This window comes from Taudactylus pleione, unplaced genomic scaffold (assembly GCF_031769625.1).
Source record: "Taudactylus pleione unplaced genomic scaffold, aTauple2 ptg000504l, whole genome shotgun sequence".
In the NCBI taxonomy this organism is placed as follows: domain Eukaryota; kingdom Metazoa; phylum Chordata; class Amphibia; order Anura; family Myobatrachidae; genus Taudactylus; species Taudactylus pleione.
The window spans coordinates 1038848-1060048 of record NW_028284906.1 but is presented as its reverse complement, the minus strand read 5'-3'; the positions used below and the strand labels follow the sequence as shown (position 1 = coordinate 1060048).

At 45.8% G+C, this 21201-nt stretch overlaps 1 protein-coding gene across 2 annotated transcripts in view; it reads left to right on the top strand.

The window, feature by feature from the left end:
* The window catches only part of LOC148501735 (uncharacterized), a 31732-nt gene extending 11070 nt beyond the window's left edge, over nt 1-20662 (top strand). The window contains exons 3-6 of one of the 2 annotated variants that reach the window (XM_088450051.1): nt 4696-4793; nt 10068-10416; nt 15882-15968; nt 17660-20662. In XM_088450051.1, coding sequence (XP_088306177.1) covers nt 4696-4793; nt 10068-10416; nt 15882-15968; nt 17660-18651 — 1526 coding nt within the window. In that variant the 3' untranslated portion in view covers nt 18652-20662. Of the gene's footprint in view, nt 1-4695; nt 4794-10067; nt 10417-15881; nt 15969-17656 lie in introns of both variants that reach the window. The other variant, XM_088450050.1, reaches the window with a different exon arrangement.
* Nucleotides 20663-21201: the final 539 nt, after the last annotated feature.

The following is a 21201-nucleotide window of genomic DNA, read 5'->3' as shown; positions in this document are numbered from 1 at the left end:
TTGCTGGGGGGGGCATCCAGACTGGCTATGGTCGTGTGCTGGATGGCTAGGGCCATGGAGCGCTGGGCTGATACTTTGGAGACTTCTCCAGACCTTGACTCGTCACCTGACCAGGTGGAGTTAGTAGGATAACTCAGAGACTCAGCCACATACATTAATGAGGCAGCCTTGGATATAGGTCTCCTTGCTTCCAGGATCTCCTCGGCAGCAGTGGCAGCTCGCCGCTCTTTGTGGCTGCGTTCTTGGAAAGCTGATGCGGATTCCAAGAAGGGTTTGGAAGGTATGCCTTTTAATGGACAAGTCCTCTTTGGCCCTGATCTGGACAAAATTGTGGCTACACTGGCGGCAGCTAAGTCTGCGTGTCTGCCATCAGCTACGGTCCCATCAGGGTCGGGCTCTTTGTCCTTTCGGCCCTACAGAAACCAGGGTAAGTCAAGGGTACAGTCCTTTCTGAGGCGGGCCGGTGTCAAGAAACCTACAAAGCCAAAGAAGCAGGCCTGGAGTACCAGACGTCCTGCTCCCAAGTCTGACGATGAGCCTTCAGCCTGACGGGACGGGCCTCTCTTTGAGGGACCCCAAAGTGGGAGGCCGACTTCTTCAATTTGCCCAGTATTGGTGTCTGACCACCTTAGACACTTGGGTAACAGAAGTAGTGTCTCAGGGGTATGCCCTCTCCTTCCAGCGGAGGCCTCCCAGTCGTTTTTTCACAACGGGTCTTCAGTCCAATCGGGACAGGGCCCGGGAATTCAAAAAGGTATTGCATTCTATGCTCCAGGCTGGGGTCATAGTGCCGGTACCTTTTGTTTCAAAGGGGATTGGGGTTTTACTCCAATCTTTTTCTGGTACAGAAACCCAATGGGTCCTACCGGCCAATACTCAATCTCAAATCCCTCAACAAATTTTTGAGGGTTCCTCGTTTCAGGATGGAGACCCTGTGTTCCATCATTTTAGCTATGGAGCCTGGGGCTTTCATGGTGTCACTGGATATTCAGGATGCTTACCTGCATATCCCTATTTTTCCGGCGCACCAGCGTTTCCTCAGGTTTGCAGTGGTCAACGACCACTTCCAATTTCAGGCACTGCCCTTTGATCTGGCCACAGCGCCTCGAGTGTTTACCAAAGTTATGGCAGAGCATCTGCGGATGCAGGGGGTTCGCTTGTTACCCTATCTGGATGACCTCCTGTTGTTGGCGGAGTCTCCAGCGCCATCTGCAACTGACAGGCTCTGTGTTACTGAATCACGGTTGGCTGATAAATTGGAAGAAGTCCTCCCTGGTTCCATCACAGTGGATGATCCATCTAGGAGCTCTGTTGGACTCCCAACATCAGAGGATCTTTGTGACAGAGGAAAAGATCTCTGCGTTACAGAACAAGGTTCGCATTTGCCTGCAGAGTCGTCGGGTGTCGATTCACTCGGCAATGAGGTTACTGGGTTCCATGGTGTCGATGTTCGACATGGTGGAGTTCGCCCAGTTCCACTCCAGACCTCTGCAGTTGATGCTCTCCAGATGGAATGGGTTGCCCCAGCGGATGAAGACACAGACTATGGTGCTCTCCCCGGAGGTGCGTCAGTCTTTGGCCTGGTGGCTACAGTCTGCTCACCTGAACAAGGGGCGCCCGTTTTGGATTGCAGACTGGGTCCTTCTGACGACGGACGCCAGTCTCCGAGGCTGGGGAGCAGTGACTGGTCCACATTTCTTTCAGGGAAGGTGGACGCTGGCAGAATCTGCTCTTCCAATAAACATCTTGGAACTTCGTGCAGTTTTCAAAGCTCTCCAGCAAGCAAGACATGTCCTGCAGGGAGGACCCGTGCAGGTACAGTCAGACATCACCACCACAGTGGCTTACATAAACCGCCAAGGAGGGACACGCAGTCAGGCAGCTCTGACAGAGATGTCTCGCATTCTAGCTTGGGCGGAAGGCAATCTCACCGCCATATCAGCAGTGTTCATACCAGGAGTCCTCAACTGAGAAGCAGACTTTCTCAGCCGTCAAGACATGCATCCAGGAGAGTGGTCTCTTCACCAGGAGGTGTTTCAGCTACTGGTGAACAAGTCAGGCCTTCCAGAGATAGACCTCATGGCCTCCCGACACAACAACAAGCTGCCTGTGTACGGGTCAAGAACAATAGACGCAAAGGCACTTCTAGTAGATGCCCTGTCGGTCAGGTGGACCTTCCAGTTTGCGTATCTCTTCCCTCTGTTCTCCCTTCTTCCTTGAGTGATTTGCAAATTCAAGCAAGAAGGTGGCAAGCTCCTGCTGATAGCTCCAGTCTGGCCCAGACGACACTGGTACTCAGATCTCAGGAGCCTATACATAGACGCTCCGATGCTGTTGCCTCTACGTCAGGACCTCAAGGTCCTTGCCATCACCCGGACCTGGGTTGTCTGTCTTTGACGGTGTGGCTGTTGAGACTGCTCTCTTGAGGTCCAGGGGTTTTTCCAGCCCTGTTGTTAACACCATGCTCAGAGCTCGGAAACCATCTTCTGCAAGAATTTACCACCGAGTGTGGCATACTTTCTTTGAATGGTGTTGATCTAGAGGATATGATCCTCAGGTTTTTAGGATATCCAGGATTTTGGCTTTCCTACAGGCGGGCTTAGATCACAGTCTTCGCCTTGCTTCACTGAAGATGCAGGTTTCTGCTCTTTCAGTGTGGTTTCAGCGTAGGATTGCTACACTTCCTGATGTCCACACCTTCATGCAAGGTGTACTTCGCATACAGCCTCCCTTTGTTCCACCTGTGGCTCCTTGGGACTTGGCTGTGGTCCTTAGGGCTCTCCAAGGACCGCCATTTGAACCACTGGGCTCAGTGGATCCAAAATGGCTCACAGCTAAGACTGTGTTTCTTCTGGCCATTGCTTCGGCCAGAAGAGTATCAGATTTGGGGGCTCTCTCGTGTCGCCCCCCCATGTCTAATTTTTCATAGGGACAGGGCAGTGCTGCGCACTCGTCCTGGGTTCCTACCTAAGGTGGTATCTAGTTTCCACATCAATGAGGAAATTATAGTACTGGCCTTCAATTCCCCAGACTTATCTGTTGGTGAGGCCTCCTTGGATGTGGTACGGGCCTTTAAGGATTTATGTTGACCGTACCAGTTCCTTTAGGAAATCGGACTCTGTTTGTCCTCTATGGTTTCCATAAGAAGGGTTGTCCTGCCACTAAGCAAACTTTGGCAGGATGGATTCGCATGGCGATTTCTGAGGCTTACATTCATGAGGGCCTGTCTGTACCATTCTCTCTTAAAGTTCACTCTACTTGGTCTGTGGGTCCTTCATGGGCAGCTCGCCGTGGTGCCTCTGCAGTTCAGCTGTGCAAGGCAGCCATGTGGTCTTCTGTCCATACCTTTTGTGAGGTATTATGCATTTGATACCTTCGCCTCTCAGGATGCTTCCTTCGGTTGGCGGATTCTCCTTGCAGCACAGGAGCGTCCCCACCCTTAAAGGATACTGCTTTGGGACATCTCCAAGGTATCCTGTGGATACCCTATGGACCCTGAAGTAGAAAATAAGAGATATGGTAAGAACTTACCTTTGTTATCTCTATTTCTACGAAGTCCATAGGGTTCCACAGGACTCCCGCCCTGTTGCACCTGTACTGTAGATGGGTTTTGTTTTGCTCTGGTCATCGTTTTTTCCATCTCCTTCTGGTGAGAATGTGATTTCTTGTGTGTTCCAGACTTTCTTCTCTCTCTTTTCTCCTCCTCCGGCCTATGGATTGTGACGTAACTGAGTGCCTGAGGCTCGGGGGCGGGGTATAGGAGAGGGACCCCAGTGCTTCCTGGGAGGCTGAAAACTTTAACTCTGTGGTGCCCGATGCCTGACGTCATCACCTATACCCCAAGGTATCCTGTGGAACCCTACGGACTTCGTAGAAATAGAGAAAACAAGGGTAAGTTCTTACCATATCTCTTATTTTCAAGACATTTGAGCAATAAACATCTTGTCTTAAGATGCCTGTATATGCTAGTATCCTGTGACCACCAGAATAGCGCAAAATGCTATTCTGTTTTCCAGCTGTTCTGGATTGAGCCCGTGTCTCATAGCAGAAACCCTCTGTCAGCTCCCCCGTGTAGACTAGTCCATACTAAGAGACTATTGGGTATTAGCCAACTGTGCCCAGGAAGTGTTGCAGCATTATGTCCACACGTACCCAGAAGTAGTCAGTTCCATGTGCTGGTAATAGGAGCATGGGAGTAGTTGTTCCAGGTACCGGTGTTGGAGCCTGGTGATGGCAGTGAGTTTTCCGCCCACTAAGCAGTGGGAGGAGTCAGTAATAGCGCAGTCACTGCCGGTGAGAGGGAATCCCTAGGAGTGGTGGAGTAAGGTGACTCTGGTTACTCAGGGATCGGTAATCACCCTCTATTCTATCATGTTATACATCTGTGATCGCCTGGCGGAGTAAGGTCATCCGGTCACAGACGGTCTTACTGATAACGGGCCCATTTATGGACTGTCTCTACATGCCGCCCAGTATATTGTATCCTGCACAGGGGACTCTAATCACCGCTGACCAGACTGTCTGTAACTTGTTATTCTGTGCTGGTAGTAACAATGGTCACACATCGCCAGCTCCACAGGTGGTTGTTCCCGCTTGGAATCTGTGCCGATCCTTCCTGCTGGTTATATTACTGTACCCTCAGCATCTAATGATCACATATACAGAATGTACTCAGTCACTGTATGTCTCCTACAGATGGATCCAGTAACACAAATACCCCAAAGAGATGTCCCCGTCGTCTGTATTCACAGGATTGTAGAAAGAAGAATCGCAGGATCCCACAGGAGGATCAGGTAACTATTATTATCTTTTATTTATATGGCGCCACAAGTGTTCCGCGGCGCCTTACAAAGTACACAAACAAATAGGTGGGCAGTGACTTCCAATACAATGCAGGACAAGGACATGGATAATATACATTGCTACTTTAGTGACCATAACACCCACATAAGCAGTAGAGCATAACTGTTAGGTGCCCTAGTGGGGAGTGTAAAGTAGAGAGAAACACAAGAGGGTAAAGGGCCCGGATTGTAAGAGCTTACATTCTAAAAGGGAGGGGCAGACAAACAGGTGTGACACAGATGGGGCAGACCGGGAGGAAGGACATGTAGCAGCAAGTTAAGATGAGGGCTGGAAAGCTTTGATGAAGTAGTGGGTCTTGGGAGCCCGTTTGAATGATTGTAGAGAGGTGGAGAGCAACACAGGCAAAATATTGGAGGCGGGAGTGGGAGGAGGTAATCGGTTGGCATGAGAGGCGACGTGCATTAGTTGAGCGAAAAGGGTGGACAGTAGAGTAAAGGGAGATGAGATCAGAGATGTAAATGGGAGAATATTTGGTGAAAGCTTTCAAAGTGAGAGTGAGACCGTTAAATTGGGTTTTGAAAGGGAAGGGGAGCCAATGGAGAGCTTGTAGGAGAGGGGAGGCATATGTAGAACGTTTGGCGAGGAAGATGAGCTGAGCAGCAGCTTTGAGGACAGACTGGAGAGAGTAGAGAGAGCGGATTTGGGGAGGCCAGATTGGACTACTGTAACCTCCTCCTATCTGGAGATGACCAGTGAATGTATGAGGGTTTTGGTGGCATCCTGAGTGAGAAAGGGTCTGATATTAGAAATATTTTTGAGATGGAAACGACAGGACTGCGAGAGGTTCTGGATATGTGGCTTCAAGGAGAGGGATGAGTCCAGGATAACTCCAAAACAGTGCACTATGGTGCTAGATGAAATAGTTGTGCCATCAATTGATAAAGATTTAGTGGGAAATTAGGTTATGTGGGAGGGTGGGAAGACGATCAGCTCAGTCTTAGACATGTCAAGTTTAAGAAATCGCTGGGACATCCAGGAAGAGATGGCAGAGAGACAGTTGGAGATACAAGTCAGTTGAGAGGGGGAGAGATCAGGTGAGGAAAGGTAGATCTGAGTATCATCAGCATAGAGATGATAATGGAGCTCACCTAGAGAGGACGTATAGAGGGAGAATAGGAGAGGTCCAAGAACAGAACCTTGGGGAACACCTACTGTGAGAGGTAGGAGGATAGCCAGGAGAGGGCAGTATCACGTAGACCAAGGGAGTGAAGGATTTGCAGCAGGAGAGGGTGGTCCACAGTGTCGAAAGCAGCAGAGAGGTCAAGGAGAAGGAACAGAGAGTAGTGGCCCTTGGATTTGCCAGCAAGGGGATCGTTGCTGACTTTTGTGAGGGCAGTTTCAGTGGAGTGGAGAGAACGGAAGCTAGATTGAAATGAGTCAAGGAGGGAGTGGGAGGAAAGAAAGGTGGTAAAGCAGTTGTAAACAATGCGCTCAAGGAGTTTGGAGGCAAAAGGGAGGAGAGAGATAGGTCAATAGTTAGAGAATGTTAGGATCAAGGGTAGGTTTTTTAAGAATGGGAGATACAAGGGCATGTATGAATGCAGAAGGGCCAGTGCCAGGTGAGAGGGAGAGATTGAGGAGGTGAGCAAGATGGGAGCAGGCAAGAGGAGAGAGATAGCAGAGAAGACGGGAGGGGATAGGGTCAAGGGGGGTGGGGGGGAACTGGATAAGGGCAATGACTTCCTCTCCAGATACAGGGGAGAAGGGTGTCAGAGTCGGTAAAATGGATGTGATGGGTGATCCGGGAAAGGAGAAGGTGGAGAGCTAAGGGACTGGTTAGATATGATGTCTGGGATCAATTTTAGATGTAATGTAGGTAGCAAAGTCAAGGGTAGAGAGCGAGGAGTGGGTGGACAGAGGAGGGAGTTGAAGGTGGTGAAGAGACGCCGGTGGTTTGAGGACTGGGAGGAGATGAGGTTCTTGAAATATGAATGCTTAGAGAGGGAAAGGGCAGCACTGTACGATGACAGCATAAATTTGAAATGTATAAAAGCGTGATCTTCTCCACTGTCACTCGGCGGTTCGTGAAAGCTTTTGCAGGTATCTGGTGTATTTGGAATGCCAGGGTTGAGGTGTGGATCTGCGAGGGTGAATAGTGATTGCTGGAGAAACAGAGCCAAGAGCAGAAGTAAGGGAAGCATTGTATATGGAAGCAGCTTGTTCAGGGCAGGAGAGAGAGTGGATAGGGGAGAGAAGGGGGAGTCAAGCAGGGAAGAAAACAAAAAGGTGTCGATAGCCTCAATGTTACGCTTCGTGATTGGCTTTAGGAGGTAGAGTAGGGGAAGGCGAGAGGAATAGTTTAAAAGCGAGAAGGTGATGGTCAGAGATTAGGAATGGGGAATTGGAGCAATCAGAAATATCACACCAGTGAGTGAAGTCCAGATCAAGCGAATGCCCACTCACATGGGAGGGTGAGGAGGTTCATTGGGAGAGGCCAAATGAAGTGAGGTTGAGGAGTTTGGAAGCAGAGGATTCTGTGGGGATATCAATTGGAATATTGAAGTCACCTAGGATAATAGAGGGAAGGTCTGAGGAGAGAAAGTGACGGAGCCAAGAAGCAAAGTTGTCAAGGAACTTGGATGGGCGGGCCAGGGGGACGGTAATTGACAGCTACACGCAGGTGTACTGGTTGGAAGAGGCGTATGGCATGAATTTCAAATGTAGAAAATGTAAGGCAGGGGTTCCCAACCATGGTCCTCAAGGCACACCAATAGTCCAGATTTTAAGGATAGCCATACTTGAGCACAAGTGTGTTAATTAGTACTGCAGTTATTTTGATTTAACCACCCGTGCTCAGGCATGGATATCATTAAAATCTGGACTGCTAGTGTGCCTTGAGGACCGAGGTTGGGAAACACTGATGGTAAGGGATGGTTCTGAGGGTATGAGTAACCGGGGGATAGAAGGACCCCAATACCACCACCATGGCAACCCCCGGGCCAGGGGGTGTTGGAGAAGGTGAGGCCCCCATAGGAGAGAGCTGCAAGTCAAATGGTGTCAGAGGCTGAAATCCAGGTTTCAGTAATGGCTAGGAGATTCAGGGAGTTGGAGATGAAAAGGTCATGGCTTGGGACCAGTTTATTACAGACTGATCTGGCACAGGATAGAGGGACAGAGGCCCTGATTCAGAGCCGGACGCTCTGACGGAGCGCTCGCTCTGAATCAGGGCCGTCCCTCTTAGTTTTTAGAGCGGCCTCCTGGCCGCCCGCATAGCTGTGGGTGACCACCCACAGCTATAGCGAGCAGCCAAGAAGATGGTCGCGATGGTCACGACCATCGGGCTTGCGGTAGGGTCTCGTTGCCGCAAGCCCTGGAGTGCTTTTGGTTCTTTCAGAGCCAAAAGCACTCCCACTGACATCACTTGTGATGTCAGTGGGGCCGGCCCCAGACGGTAGGCGTTCCCATGGGAACGCATCCGTCTGGGCAGCCACGCCCACCAAAGGGAGCGTGCTGTCACGCACCATTTCGTGCGAGACCCATAGCGACGGCTTGGCCGTCGTTATTCGGGTCTCGCGCATGCGCATGACGGAGCTGCCTCCGTCGTACACATGCGCACTTGGCCAACATCGACCCGCTTGCGAGCGGGTCTGAATTAGGCCCAGAGTTTGTGGTAGAGATGTGAATGAGATTATCAGGGTTGCTATAGCGTGGAGGTGAGATTAATTTGTGGGACCAAGATGATTAGTGTAGTGATTGTGCAGGCTCCAGTGCTAGGAGGGAAAACCTGTAGGAGTTGGGCAGGGAGCGAGAGTAATGAGATGTGGATGGAGGTGGGGTGAAATGACAGGGAGAGGAGGGTTGGAGGAGAGATTAGCAGTGGGGTAGTAGGACCCCAGTGGGGTGTAAGAGAGTGAAAGTGGAATAATGGGAGGAAGGCAGACAAAGGAGGGGAGATAATGGGAGGAGACCAGGGGGAAGGATAAGTTGGAAACTGGGTAGAACAAAAGATTAGGTAGACATTGAGTGAAGGGGGTAGTTGAAGAAAACATGGTCATGGTAAGGATGAGGTAAATATGGGAAGGAAAGCTTGACAGTAGGCATGAAGAATGAATGTGAGAGTGAAGAGTTCCCGAAATGGAAGCAAAAGTACAGTCTGGGGAAAAGTGTCTGCTGCGAAACGCGTCAGTGGTTTACCCTGGTTATCTGGCACTAATACACTATATACTCTGGGGCACGGTCTGGACTCAGGACACACCAGCAGGGTTACTGGTAAACATTGGACTGCAAAGAACTATACATCTGGGACATTATTCTCGTCATCAAGACCCATTTCAGGATACCGCTAGGCCATTGCTTATGCCGGTGATCTCTTACAGCTGGACAATTGCTATCAAGTGAACTGTGTCCCATGCTTACCATTATTGAATCTATATCAGTGCCTACAGGGTTTTTTATGAAATTGAGACTTTATGCATGCTAATTTTTATGAATATCACTATGTGCCTTTTAATCCATTGGATTGAATTTTATATTTTATTGTTTTTATTCTGTTAATAAACTGTAGTTATTTAGCTTTCATTTAGCGCTGCTTTTTGGTTTTAAGTGTGGGAAAAAGTTTGTATAACAAAAGTTTATTATTGAGTATAATAGAAGTGGAGATTTCATGGGAGCAGAAATTTTATTTTAAAGTAGACAGTGGTAGTAGCTAGATGTGATACTAGCAAAAGAACCAAGTTAAAGAGACCTTATTAGAGAGGTAAACGGACAGATACAGAATGCATTAAGATTATATATAAAGTACAGAGCCAGCACAAATAGTAGCAATTGAGTCACAAGGTTTTTGTAGCGACCAGACAGTGTGTCCAGAGATGACTACACATACCCTGGACTTTCAGCAGGATCTTGTAGTAAGGAGATTGTGAACTCGCATGTGTTGATCCAACTTTGTCCAAAAATAGTTTAGGTTGTTGATTGAGTGTAGATAGGTTGTTTTCCTTCTGTTTCACTTCGGTTTGACGCCGGTATAACGCCAAAATTATATTTAAAATGTAGAGTGCACTTTTGAATTTGGCACTTATGATATTCAGCACTCCAGCCAGGCCTGCAGGCTACAAATGGGTCTTCCCAAGGATCGAAATACCAAATTGACTTTTTATTAATTTGATTAATCTGTGTCTAATTGTCTTACATGCTGATATTCTATTTATTGTCAAATAATATACTCGGACAATATTAAAGTGTTATTTGTTTTGTGGGTAATTTAGGATGAAAACCTGACTTATATGAAGGCAGAAGATACAGAGGGAGAAGAAGAGACATATGTGACTGATATGAAGGCAGAAGATACAGAGGGAGAAGAAGAGACGTATGTGACTGATATGAAGGCAGAAGATACAGAGGGAGAAGAAGAGACGTATGTGACTGATATAAAGGCAGAAGATACAGAGGGAGAAGAAGAGACGTATCTAAATATTATAAAGGTGGAAGATACAGACGGAGAAGAAGAGACATATGTGACTGATAATAAGGCAGAAGATATAGAGGGAGAAGAGACGTATATGATGGGTGATCAGCAGTGTAATGAGGAGGAAATCCCTACAGACATCACCACAGGTGAGTAAACACTTATTACAGAAAAGGTCAAACATTGTCCTTACTCAGTCACTACAACAATCTCATATTCCTCACCCTCTCAGTGAACAGTTTATAGATTAGTAAAGCTAATTAGAGGTGGTTATTGCAGAATCATCCACAATTTTATATGAGACATCTAAGCCTTTGAGGAATGTAATTATTACTCCTACAAGACAATTGGACACTGTTTCAACCACCTTTAATGATCTCCATATCTGGAATACAGGCCAGCAGTAATCAAACAGAGAAGACTCATGGTGTAATAATTAACACCTGGTTCTCTGTCCAGACCTTCCTGATCTGTTACCGTTTCTGGCTTTCACATCAAAGGACGCTGGTTTTGGACAGAAGGTTTTACGTTCAGGTTTTTGTAAGCGTACCCTGCCCTAAGGGCAGCTTTTGAACTTTCCATGGTCCAGTGTCCCCTAGATTGGATGATAGAGAAAACGGGAGTTTTGTAATAACTTTTACATCCTTTTCTCTGATTCCATCTGAGGGACACTGTGTTCCCACCGTTACGCTCCATAGTTTTGTCCGTTGGTTATTGCTGGTTTGTAATTTACACTGTGTTGCTTCCGCTTTGTTTATTGCTGCTTTTGAAGTTGTACTGGTGACCAAGAGGTTGCAGAGGGGAGGATCTACCGTCTTAAAGGTATACTAGTCTAATAAGTGCTAGCTCTTACGGTCCCCTCTGCCACCTATAGACCAGAGTCCCCTAAATGGAATCAGGGAAAAGGGAGTTGTGTTTGGAGCCACATGGCTTGCAGATAGCCAGTGCGTTGTCCGTGCCCATTGTTTGCTTGACAGCGTGCAGGACGTCACATGCACATAACGTCCTAGCACTTTGTAAAGAAACCGGAATTGTGTAGGGGACTAAAGTTACAACGCCTTATCCATACCTTACCGAGACTTTACTTTTTAGCACAGTGTTCTTTAATTACTTCATCTGCCGGGCCTGTACTTATTATATGATGATGTATTTACCATTTATGGTTATGTGTTGCGTGTGACATTAGGTGGTAGATGTTTCCATACAGTATGTGTATCCCAATGCCCTTAGGAATTGATCCTACCAGAAGTACCTGTGAGGGAAATGTGACATCTTCCTGTAAAAAGTACTTCACGTGTTACATTCTCCCTCCACAGGGGACACTCAAGGGTTGAGTGAGGGTACCCTGCTCCTTCTGTTTACTCCCTATTGTCTAACAGTGAGCTATGCCAGACAGTCAGGAGTCGAACCCAGCAGGATGTCACCTGAGAGATTACACTTGGGGCAGGTAGTAGGGGCTGGATATTGCAAAGTCCCCACCAACCTGAAACTTTGGTAACTCCCCTGAGCAGGTCTTTCCCAAGGGGGAGGGGGGGGGGGTGTATTAGGAGGGTTACTCTGAGGGCTGATGAGATAAGTCACTGACCCTATACTCTGCTATTGAATCATTGTGGGAACTCTTGTGTGGAATTGTATTACTGAAGTGTGTTGTGCTGTTTATCACCCATTTCAATAAACCACAATTGGTTTGGTCTACCACCACGCCTAAGTGATCTGGAACCCCCTATCTCACATTTGGTGGCAGCAGTGGGATCACTCAAGTTACAAGCACAAAAACAAGAATCACAGCAGAATGGAGTCAGCAGCACAAATAGAACAACCACAGAACGGGTTCTAAAAAGGCACAAGAGAGCTGCCATGGTACTGGCTGGCATAGAGGTCGCCTGCACACTCAGCAGTACCAGGAGAAGTCTGAGAGCAACTTAGCCAGGGGCCAGGCTATGAAACAAACAGATTGCTGGTGGGTATTAGTCCCACAGTAAAGATGGCACCACTTAAGCAGAAAGGGCACCACAAAGGCCATACAAAAGTGGAGATAGGGGATGTAGGAGCCCCATTATGCCTACATCATCCCGAATGGATCCTGGTGTATGAGGTGGAATGGATCCCATACCCTTAGGAGTCATTTGAAGCTGCTTGGGAAGACATCCAAATAGAATGGTGGTCAGATAAGTGGGAGCAGATGGTGAAGCTAATGAATGCCTACGGCAGGCTAGAGCTCATGGTGTTGTGGCTCAATGATCAGCCTGGAAGTCGGTAGAAATGGTACATAGCGAGACATTGTGATTGGCCCAAGAGGTCAAGGAACAGGTGGCCGCAGGTGAAGCAGCAAGGGCAGAGATCATTCGTTCAGGCTGAGGACTTGGAAAGTGAATTCCAGGTCACGGAGGATTTATGAAACCACCATTGGTTTTCATCTACCACCTTGTCTGAGTGATCTGCAACACTTTATTAGTGTTCACTCTAGCTCGGGCGCGAGGCAGGGCGCCGGAGCTAGAGAGGGCACGTTTGCGCGCACGACCGAGAAGGGGGCGTGGTCACCAAAAAGGGGGCATGTCTATAAGACGCATCCCCTTTTCGTCACTCTTGGGGGCGTGCCCGGCACTTACGGACACGCTGGGCAGCCCCCAAGCCCTGCAGACAGGGAGAATAGATGCTGGGCGCATGCGCCCGGCATCTATTCTCCGGCGGTGACCGGGTCACCGCACATTTCTTCACCCGCGGGACACTGCGACCCGCGGGTGAAGACTGCTACCGCAGGCTGTTAGGGCAGGGCGCTTTTTGCCCTCCTTCTGGAGGGCAGGGCGCTTTTTGCCTTCCAGAAAGAGGGCAGGGCGCCGTGCCCCGCTAAAACAGCCTAGCGGGAACGCTATTTATCTTCACATACTGTTTCACTGGTTTTATCTTCCAAGGAGACGGCAATGGCTAGACCTCTCATATAGGTTCATGCCTCAGGCAACCAGTCCACTGTGAAGCCGAAGTAGCCCAGAAGATGGTGTTTGTCGCCATGTGACTGTGTAAGGATACTAGCTGCATTATATGTGGGTAGATATCATTACCAATAATGTGGAAGGCTCCACGGCAGGGCCTCAGTGATGTCCTTTGGTTGTGTCACCTATTCTGGTCGTGTACAGGAGACTAGCGTTTGTAGTGGAGAAGCAATAGCTGAGTAGTATATTATCCAATGTGTGCAATAAGAAGCCATGCTTAGGAAGGTCTTACTAGCTTTCCTGGGATGTGGAAGTTCGCTGATGCACTTCACTCTCGCCAGGTCTAAGGATCTATGGCCCTTAGTCAGACAATGCCTTAAGGTGCAATTTATATTTTGTTACTCTGACCCTACTGGGCAAGGAAATGGAGCAGGTCTTTGGTATCTGATAGAGAACGTTCAAATGAGTCAGAGCAAAGAAAAAGAACAACATACTGGATTAAGGCCCTATCTGTGCCATGGCAGGAAGGTCATTTGCCAGAGCTGGAGGAAAGTAACTCTGAGTAACCGTTGGAGATCTTTCCTGTGTATGGTGTAGACGTTCCTAATTTGTGTAATAAATTGTGTAATTTCTCATTCTCATGGACAGTGTTTTCACATTTCTCCTGGAACAAAGGCGGACCAGGGACTGTACATTATGCACAGTGTGCGCCATATTCGAGGATGACCAATCTCGTTATTATCGTCAACGTTCCTCCGACATTTTAATGGTCCCAATTTTTGAGAGCGATCTAGGCCAGATGTTCTTAAATCGGTCATCAAGGCACCCCCTAACAATCTAGGTTTTAAGGATATCCATTCTTGACCACAGATGACTTAATTAGTACCTCAGTCAATTTAATTTAATCACCTGTGCTCAGTCATGGATATCTCTAAAATCTGAGCTGTTGATCGCATTTGGGAACCTCTGGTCTAAGGGGTCAATCCTATTAGGTGCGAATTGCGAGTTGCGAATTTCAATTTGAGAATACGCATAGCGAATTCATTTTGCAATCCAATTAGCAACTCTCACTGATCAGTCAGACTGAATTCGCAACTTTCCACTCGCACCTCCCTGAAGGTGAGAGATGGAAAGGAAAATCTTTATTTTAAGGTTAAAATGTGGGGACACTGTGCTTGAACCCCCTTGGACTCTCCCCCCTAATGACTAATTAGGCAATTGGAAGTGTCTAATTAGCTTATTTAGTCCAATAATTACATGTCATTTTTTGTTAGGTTAATAAAATTTCCTCAAATTGCCCCAAAATCAACTTTTTCGTTAGTTTAGGCACCCCAAATTTAATTCCAATAATTTTTTAGTTGAAAAATAATTTTTTCCCATTTTTCAAGGTGCCCTCAAAGTACCCCAAAATCAGCCTTTTTCCTATTTTTTTTTTTTGTTTGTTTTGGATTTTTTTTGTTTTGCATTATTTTTGAGGTGAAACGAAAAAAGTTTTTTGGTTTTTTTTGTCATTTTCTTGCATTTGAAAAAAAAAAAAGCACAAATCGGCCATTTGACACCATTTCAAAACCTACAGTAACTTCCTAATGGCCACAAACAGCCGTCTATACAGTCCTGCTAACAAAATTATCCATTTTGGGGGGCGTCCAGGATGGTCTCCCCACATTTTCATGCATTTCTCGCAAATCTCATTTGGCAGTTAATTCACACTCCTCCGCTGCGAGTAGGTGCGAATAGGCATTTTTAATTGGATTGGAGAATTCTCAGGAGCGCGCTTCGCGGCGAAGTGTGTGAGTTTAAAGAAACAAACTCCCTACTTGCAAACCTAATTGGATCGACCCCTATGACTTTGTTTTGTCAATTTATGCCATTTAACATCTATCTGACTGTTTTCTCTTCAATAAACTAATCATAATACCAATATCCATTATAGAATAATCCAACAAAGAAGGACCTGACCTCATTGAGATATAGCTAATCACAACTAATAGCTAATACAACTTCATAATGATACGTTTCCTTAATTATAACTTCACCGGCAGACCTAGAGTTGGCTATATCTTGCGCCTGCAAGTTTCTAGATGTTCCAATAAAATACACGATGCTGCTATAAATTCTAAGCGCGTTACTGGAGGATGAAAAACATCGAGCGAGCTTGGGCGCATTGCTGGTTTCAGAGGAAGAAGTAGACTTCTCATAGCTTGTCTTTTGGTCAATGCGGTGTCATAACAGGGTATCGGGCGGTCCGTAAACCAGGGTGGAAGTAACTCTGGAAATTGGAGCTGCTGTCGCTGTGCCTGGAGGTGGGTATCTGTCTTTGGCCGTGGACTGGGAGGTGGAGGAATGTGCAGAGTCCAGTGGGTCTGCGCAGGACAGGCACTATGGTGTTGGAGCCAGGTGCCCTTGGAGGGAGGAGGAAGCCACAGCCACAGTGGTAGCATCTAGAGGATGAGGGATGGAGTCTGGCCTGACAAGCATATGCGGTTAGAAGCAGCTCCCACAGAGAGAGGCGGTAGAAGTAGGGGAAGGGAGATAGTGCTAGGCTGAAGTTATGTCCTCGAGGCCCCCACTGCCTAGCTTATTCCTTGCAAATGTACAGTCTCTCCTAAGTACACTGGGTGAAATGTAGGTGGATGTGTGTAACAAGTTTAATCTATTATACTGTTCTATTTTTATATTCACAGGGACCTGGCTGAATAGCTTTGTTCCTGACCCTGCTGTATGGTACATGAATAGGACATCATTTAGATCATACAGAAACCAAAAATCGGGTAAGCTTGTAGGCAGCAGCCTCTGTATTTACGTGAATGATATGTGGTGCTCCAATGCTGCCTTTATTGAGATTTTTTCTTCCGTGGATGTGGAATGTCTATTGATAAATGCAGGCCCTTTTATTTGCCTAGAGAAATCTGATCGGTGATAGTGGTGGCTGCTTATATTCCCCACAGGCAAATGAGAGTTGTGTTCTGGTCATTGTATGTAACGCCCGAGCTAAGCCACAATCTGCCTATGTGGAAAGAGCATTTATTGTGGCAGGTGACTGTAATCCACCAGACTTGCTATTGGTCCTACCAAAGTTTTAGAAGAATTTTATGGTCTCATCTCATGGAGGGAATGTCCTGGAGCCAGTTTACATGAATTTTTAAATGGCCTACGAGACCGTTGTATGGCCTAATATTGGGAAATCGGACCATTTTTGGTTGTTCTAGTTTGGCCTGGAGTACTATGGGGAGTTTACAGGATAGCTTAGAATTTAGACATTGGGACATGCTATTGGTGAAATCTATGACAGAAGGGACCATAGATGTAGATACTCTTGTCTCTATGGTTCTAGGCTATGTTGGTTGCTGTGTAGAGTGTGTAATGGTGTTTATGGGTATTTCCTAACAAGAAACCCTGGTTAAACGGGGAGGTTTATTCTCTACTTAAGACTCGTGATAGGGATTTTACATCTAGGGATAAAGACCCTTACGAAATCAGCAGGTCTGAATTGAGGAGAGAGATTAGGAAGACTAAAGTAGGTTATTCTCCAAGGACGGAGGATACATTTGATCAGAACAAGGATCCGAGGAGGATCCAAGATCTTACTGATTATACACCTAAAAGGGCTGAGATAGGAGAGGTAATAGTTCCTTAGTGGAGTATTTGTTTTATTCTTGGTTTGCTAATGATAAGTTGGTCGGTAAGGCCCAGAAGACTCAGCCTCAGGAATCACCTCTGGTGTTAGGAGAGGCTGGAGTCCTGGAGCGTCTGCACACAGTAAGTCCTAGCAAAGCTGCCCGTCTCGGTAACGTGAGTCCTGGAGTGTATGCACAGACTAAGTCCTAGTAAAGCTGCAGGCCCGGTAACGTAATCCTGGTTTCTTGGTATCCAATATTGACGTAGGTCTAGTGGGGATACGTGTAATTGACTTCCTGATAGATCGGCCCCCAAGTGGTTAAGTTGGGAAATTCACTGCAGGGGAAGCGCTGGTAAAAACATGTGCCCCGCAGTGTTGTGTTCTCAGTCACCTGTCATACTCTATTACACACTGTTATTATGTACGTTACATTGTCACAATGTACTGATCTGAGTATTGTGTAAGAAGGTATAGTTGCTTTAATGTTGACTGAGTCTATTTACTTGATATTTCTTTGTATTGTTTAAACAATAAAGGTGTAGTGTAAATATTACATATACATAACACCTCTACATTGCCGCAGTTACAGTTCTCCTGGATATTGTGCATCTTACCTACAAGCCTGCTTTAATTTTATGGAACACCGGGTCTGATACCTTACAGCATATGTTATAGCTGTATTATCACACCACACATTGCTTCATGTTGCAGAGTAAATTCCAAAGCCAATTATTACACTAATGCTCTATGCATAATGAAGTGTAAAATAAGGACCTTTGACAGTATTTAGTGGAAAATTTCATTTATATAGTGTCATTCATATATTTATTTCATTCCCAGCAGATGGACGTAAAAGCAGGAATATCTCGAAGGAAAATCCAATTTTATCTCCAGATTGTGAAATAGAAGATAATGACATCAAACAAGATTCTCCGGGTGATAACCCCATTACCCCAATTACACATCCAGTACCTCACAGTTCATATTCTTATAATGAGGAATGTTCTCCTGGTACGTCTAATACAGCTCTTAGAGTAGATAAAATATCTCCCTATTCTATATATGCCAAATGTCTTACACAGAGCAAAAAGCCTATTATCCGTCAGCCAGCTCAGGGGCCATTTCCATGTTCTGAGTGTGGGAAATGTTTTACACACAAATCACATCTTGTTATACATCAGAGAAGTCACACAGGGGAGAGGCCATTTTCATGCCCTGAGTGTGGGAAATGTTTTACACAGAAATTAAAGCTTGTTGTACATCAGAGAAGTCACACAGGGGAGAAACCATTTACATGCCCTGAGTGTGGGAAATGTTTTCCACACAAATCACATCTTGTTACACATCAAAGATGTCACACAGAGGGGAAGCCATTTCAATGTCCTGAGTGTGGGAAATGTTTTACACACCAATCCCATCTGGCTACACATCAGAGTCATCATACAGATGAGAGACCATTTCCATGTACTGAGTGTGGGAAAAGTTTTAAACACAAATCACATCTTGTTACACATGGGAGATGTCACTCAGGTGAGAGGCCATTTCTATGTCCTGAGTGTGGGAAATGTTTTTCATTAAAATCACATCTTTTTGCACATCATAAAAGTCACTCAGGTGAAAAACTATTTCTATGCTCTGATTGTGGTAAAGGTTTTACACGGAAATCACATCTTGCTAGACATCAGAGAAGTCACACAGGTGAGAAGCCATTTCCATGTTCTGAGTGTGGTAAATGTTTTACACAGAAATCAAATCTTGTAACACATCAGAGAAGTCACGCAGGTGAGAAATCATTTCCATGTCCTCAGTCTGACAAATGTTTAACACTGAAATAATATCTTGTTACACATCATAGACTTCACACAGATGAGAAACAATTTTCTTGATTTGAATGTGGGAAATGTAGATCAATATCAAATCTTGTTACACAATAAAGAATGTCAGACAGCTGAAAAACTATTTTCCTGCTCTGAGTATGGGAAATATTTTACACTGAATTCAGTTTTTGGTACACGTCACATCTCACATGTGTAAAGCTTATTTAATGTAGTGTGGGAAATGTTTTACACCGATATTAGATCTTGTTTCACATAAAAGACTGTACATAAGTTAGCTACTCGCGTGTTCTGCGTGTCGGAAATTACCAGAATTCAAATCTAATTACACTATCCTTTATTACAGAAAATAAATTTTGCATGTTTACAAGTGAAAATTTATAAAAAAAAAAGAAAGCCATCTCATTACACACAGTATTTCTCCTGATGTGGGTACATCACTGACCTTTCATGCTTCTGTTTTGTGATCCAGAACGTCAGAGCTTGTATTACTGTCCCTATTGTATTCTTGTGTCATTTTCTTGCTTTTATCTATTTTGTATGGGACGTTACTCTGCTGTGTGTGTATAGCATTTTATGGAATTGGACCACCCGAATGGTATAAAAGAGTGTAGAAAGACACGAGGAACAGTGGGCAATGTGGTAATCAAGTGCTATCATCTAATAGACCATAAGGTCTTAAACTTGAGGGATAAGACCTTAAACCTGCCACCAACCTCCTCCCCTCTATGAAATTCCTACACTGAAGTGCCAAAAGTCATAGATTAGTATGTTATGGTAGGTAGCATCACCGTACTGAGGTCTTGGAAATGCTCAGACTTGCATCAGCTGTAATTTGACATCTTGTGTGTCAGTTTGGTCCCTGGATCAGCTGCTCATGGCAAGGTGACGTGAATTATCAGAGTTCGAACAGGGCATGATAGTGGGTGCCCGATGGATGGGACATTCCATTTCTGAAGTTGTACAGACATTCAAAAGTCCTCAATCTACGATATCGTGTGTACAGGAAATAACTCATTACCACCCACCGTGGACAGCACAGTGGCAAACCATGGGTTCTTAAAGATCTATTCAGCAGGTCAGTGCACTATTCTTTAGTTTCCATGGGCTGTGGGAGCAGAAGACCCACTAGAGGGCCCCTGTTAACACTACGATGACGGCCTTCTCACCTCACCAGGGTGTTTGATGTCACTAATTGGACTCTGGAGAACTAACAACCTGTGGTGTGGTCTGAGTCACGGTTCTAGCTTTTTGGTATAATGGAAAAATGTGGTTGTGGCTGAGACTCTATAAGGCTATGGACTCCATTTGTCAATAAGGCTTTTGGTGGTTCCATAATGTGGCATGGGTTGGGTCTGCTGAACACATCATTAACCGGTAAATACTAATTTACATTGCTTGATGACCATTTGCAGCCCTGCATGGACTTTATGTACCTCCACAATGATGGAGTATTCTAGCAGGATAATGCACTGGGTCATCAGTCCCAAATTGTCCAGAATTGGTTTGAGGAAGATTTCTGGAGAGTTCCAACGAATGGTGCGGCCACCATGTTCACCTGACACGAACCCAATCGAGCATTTATGGGATGTGGTGGAAAAGTACTTTTGCACCCAAGATCCTGTGAAAAAAATGTGGGAAGCTATCCAGATGGCATGGGTCATCATCTCCAAAGGTATTTTGTCCACTTCTGGAATCGATGTCATGTCGAGTTGCTTCACTTCACTGGGCTAGAGGGTGTCCTACACGATGCTAGGCATGCTATGTCATGACTTTTGCCACTTCAGTGTATTAGGCTGCAAGGAGGCTAGATGCCCAGAGAGCTGAGATGTTATAAACACTAAGCTATAATAAATAATTATTTGCTAGAGAAAAAAAAGTGCTGTCACACCATCAGGACAACGACCACAGTGAGGACTGTACTATATGTCAGTGTTTCTGGTGCTCTGGGTGGTGTCCATGTATGAGTATATTTCTGCGTATGTAAATAAATGATTCTGTCTACTTCTGTTTCCAGGATATTATCAAAGTGCAATAACTTGTGACCTCTCCAGCTGCAACTTAAATTGTTCTTTATAATTATATTATCATCAGGGGATTACATCAGCGTATAGATACCAGGCAGCCACCACGGCTGTCTTTCAAACCTCCATCAGAAGCTTTAACACACAACTTCAATAATGCTTTTTACCCTAAACTTACGGCTATCCATTACATATTCAAATTAGTTCTATTTATAATGTATGATTAAAAGTGACAGGTTTTCGTTATAAGTGGTTGGCAGGGGTCCTGACCTCTTCCCATCAGTCATCAAATCGGTAGATGGACCACTGCAGTGGTCTGGATATCCGTTCATCAGTAAACTGCTCCAAGAGGGATGGTTCTTCATGAAAGTTCCATCCATAAAATCAGCTCAACTGTTGGACACAGATGGTCTGCAGGTATCTTGAACGCGGTATCTTGTATGGCAATGTGTTCAGTGGTTTCCTTTGCATAGTCAACCTTAGTCATCAGTGCGACCTTCCATCTTCGTTCTTATCTGTGAGCTCT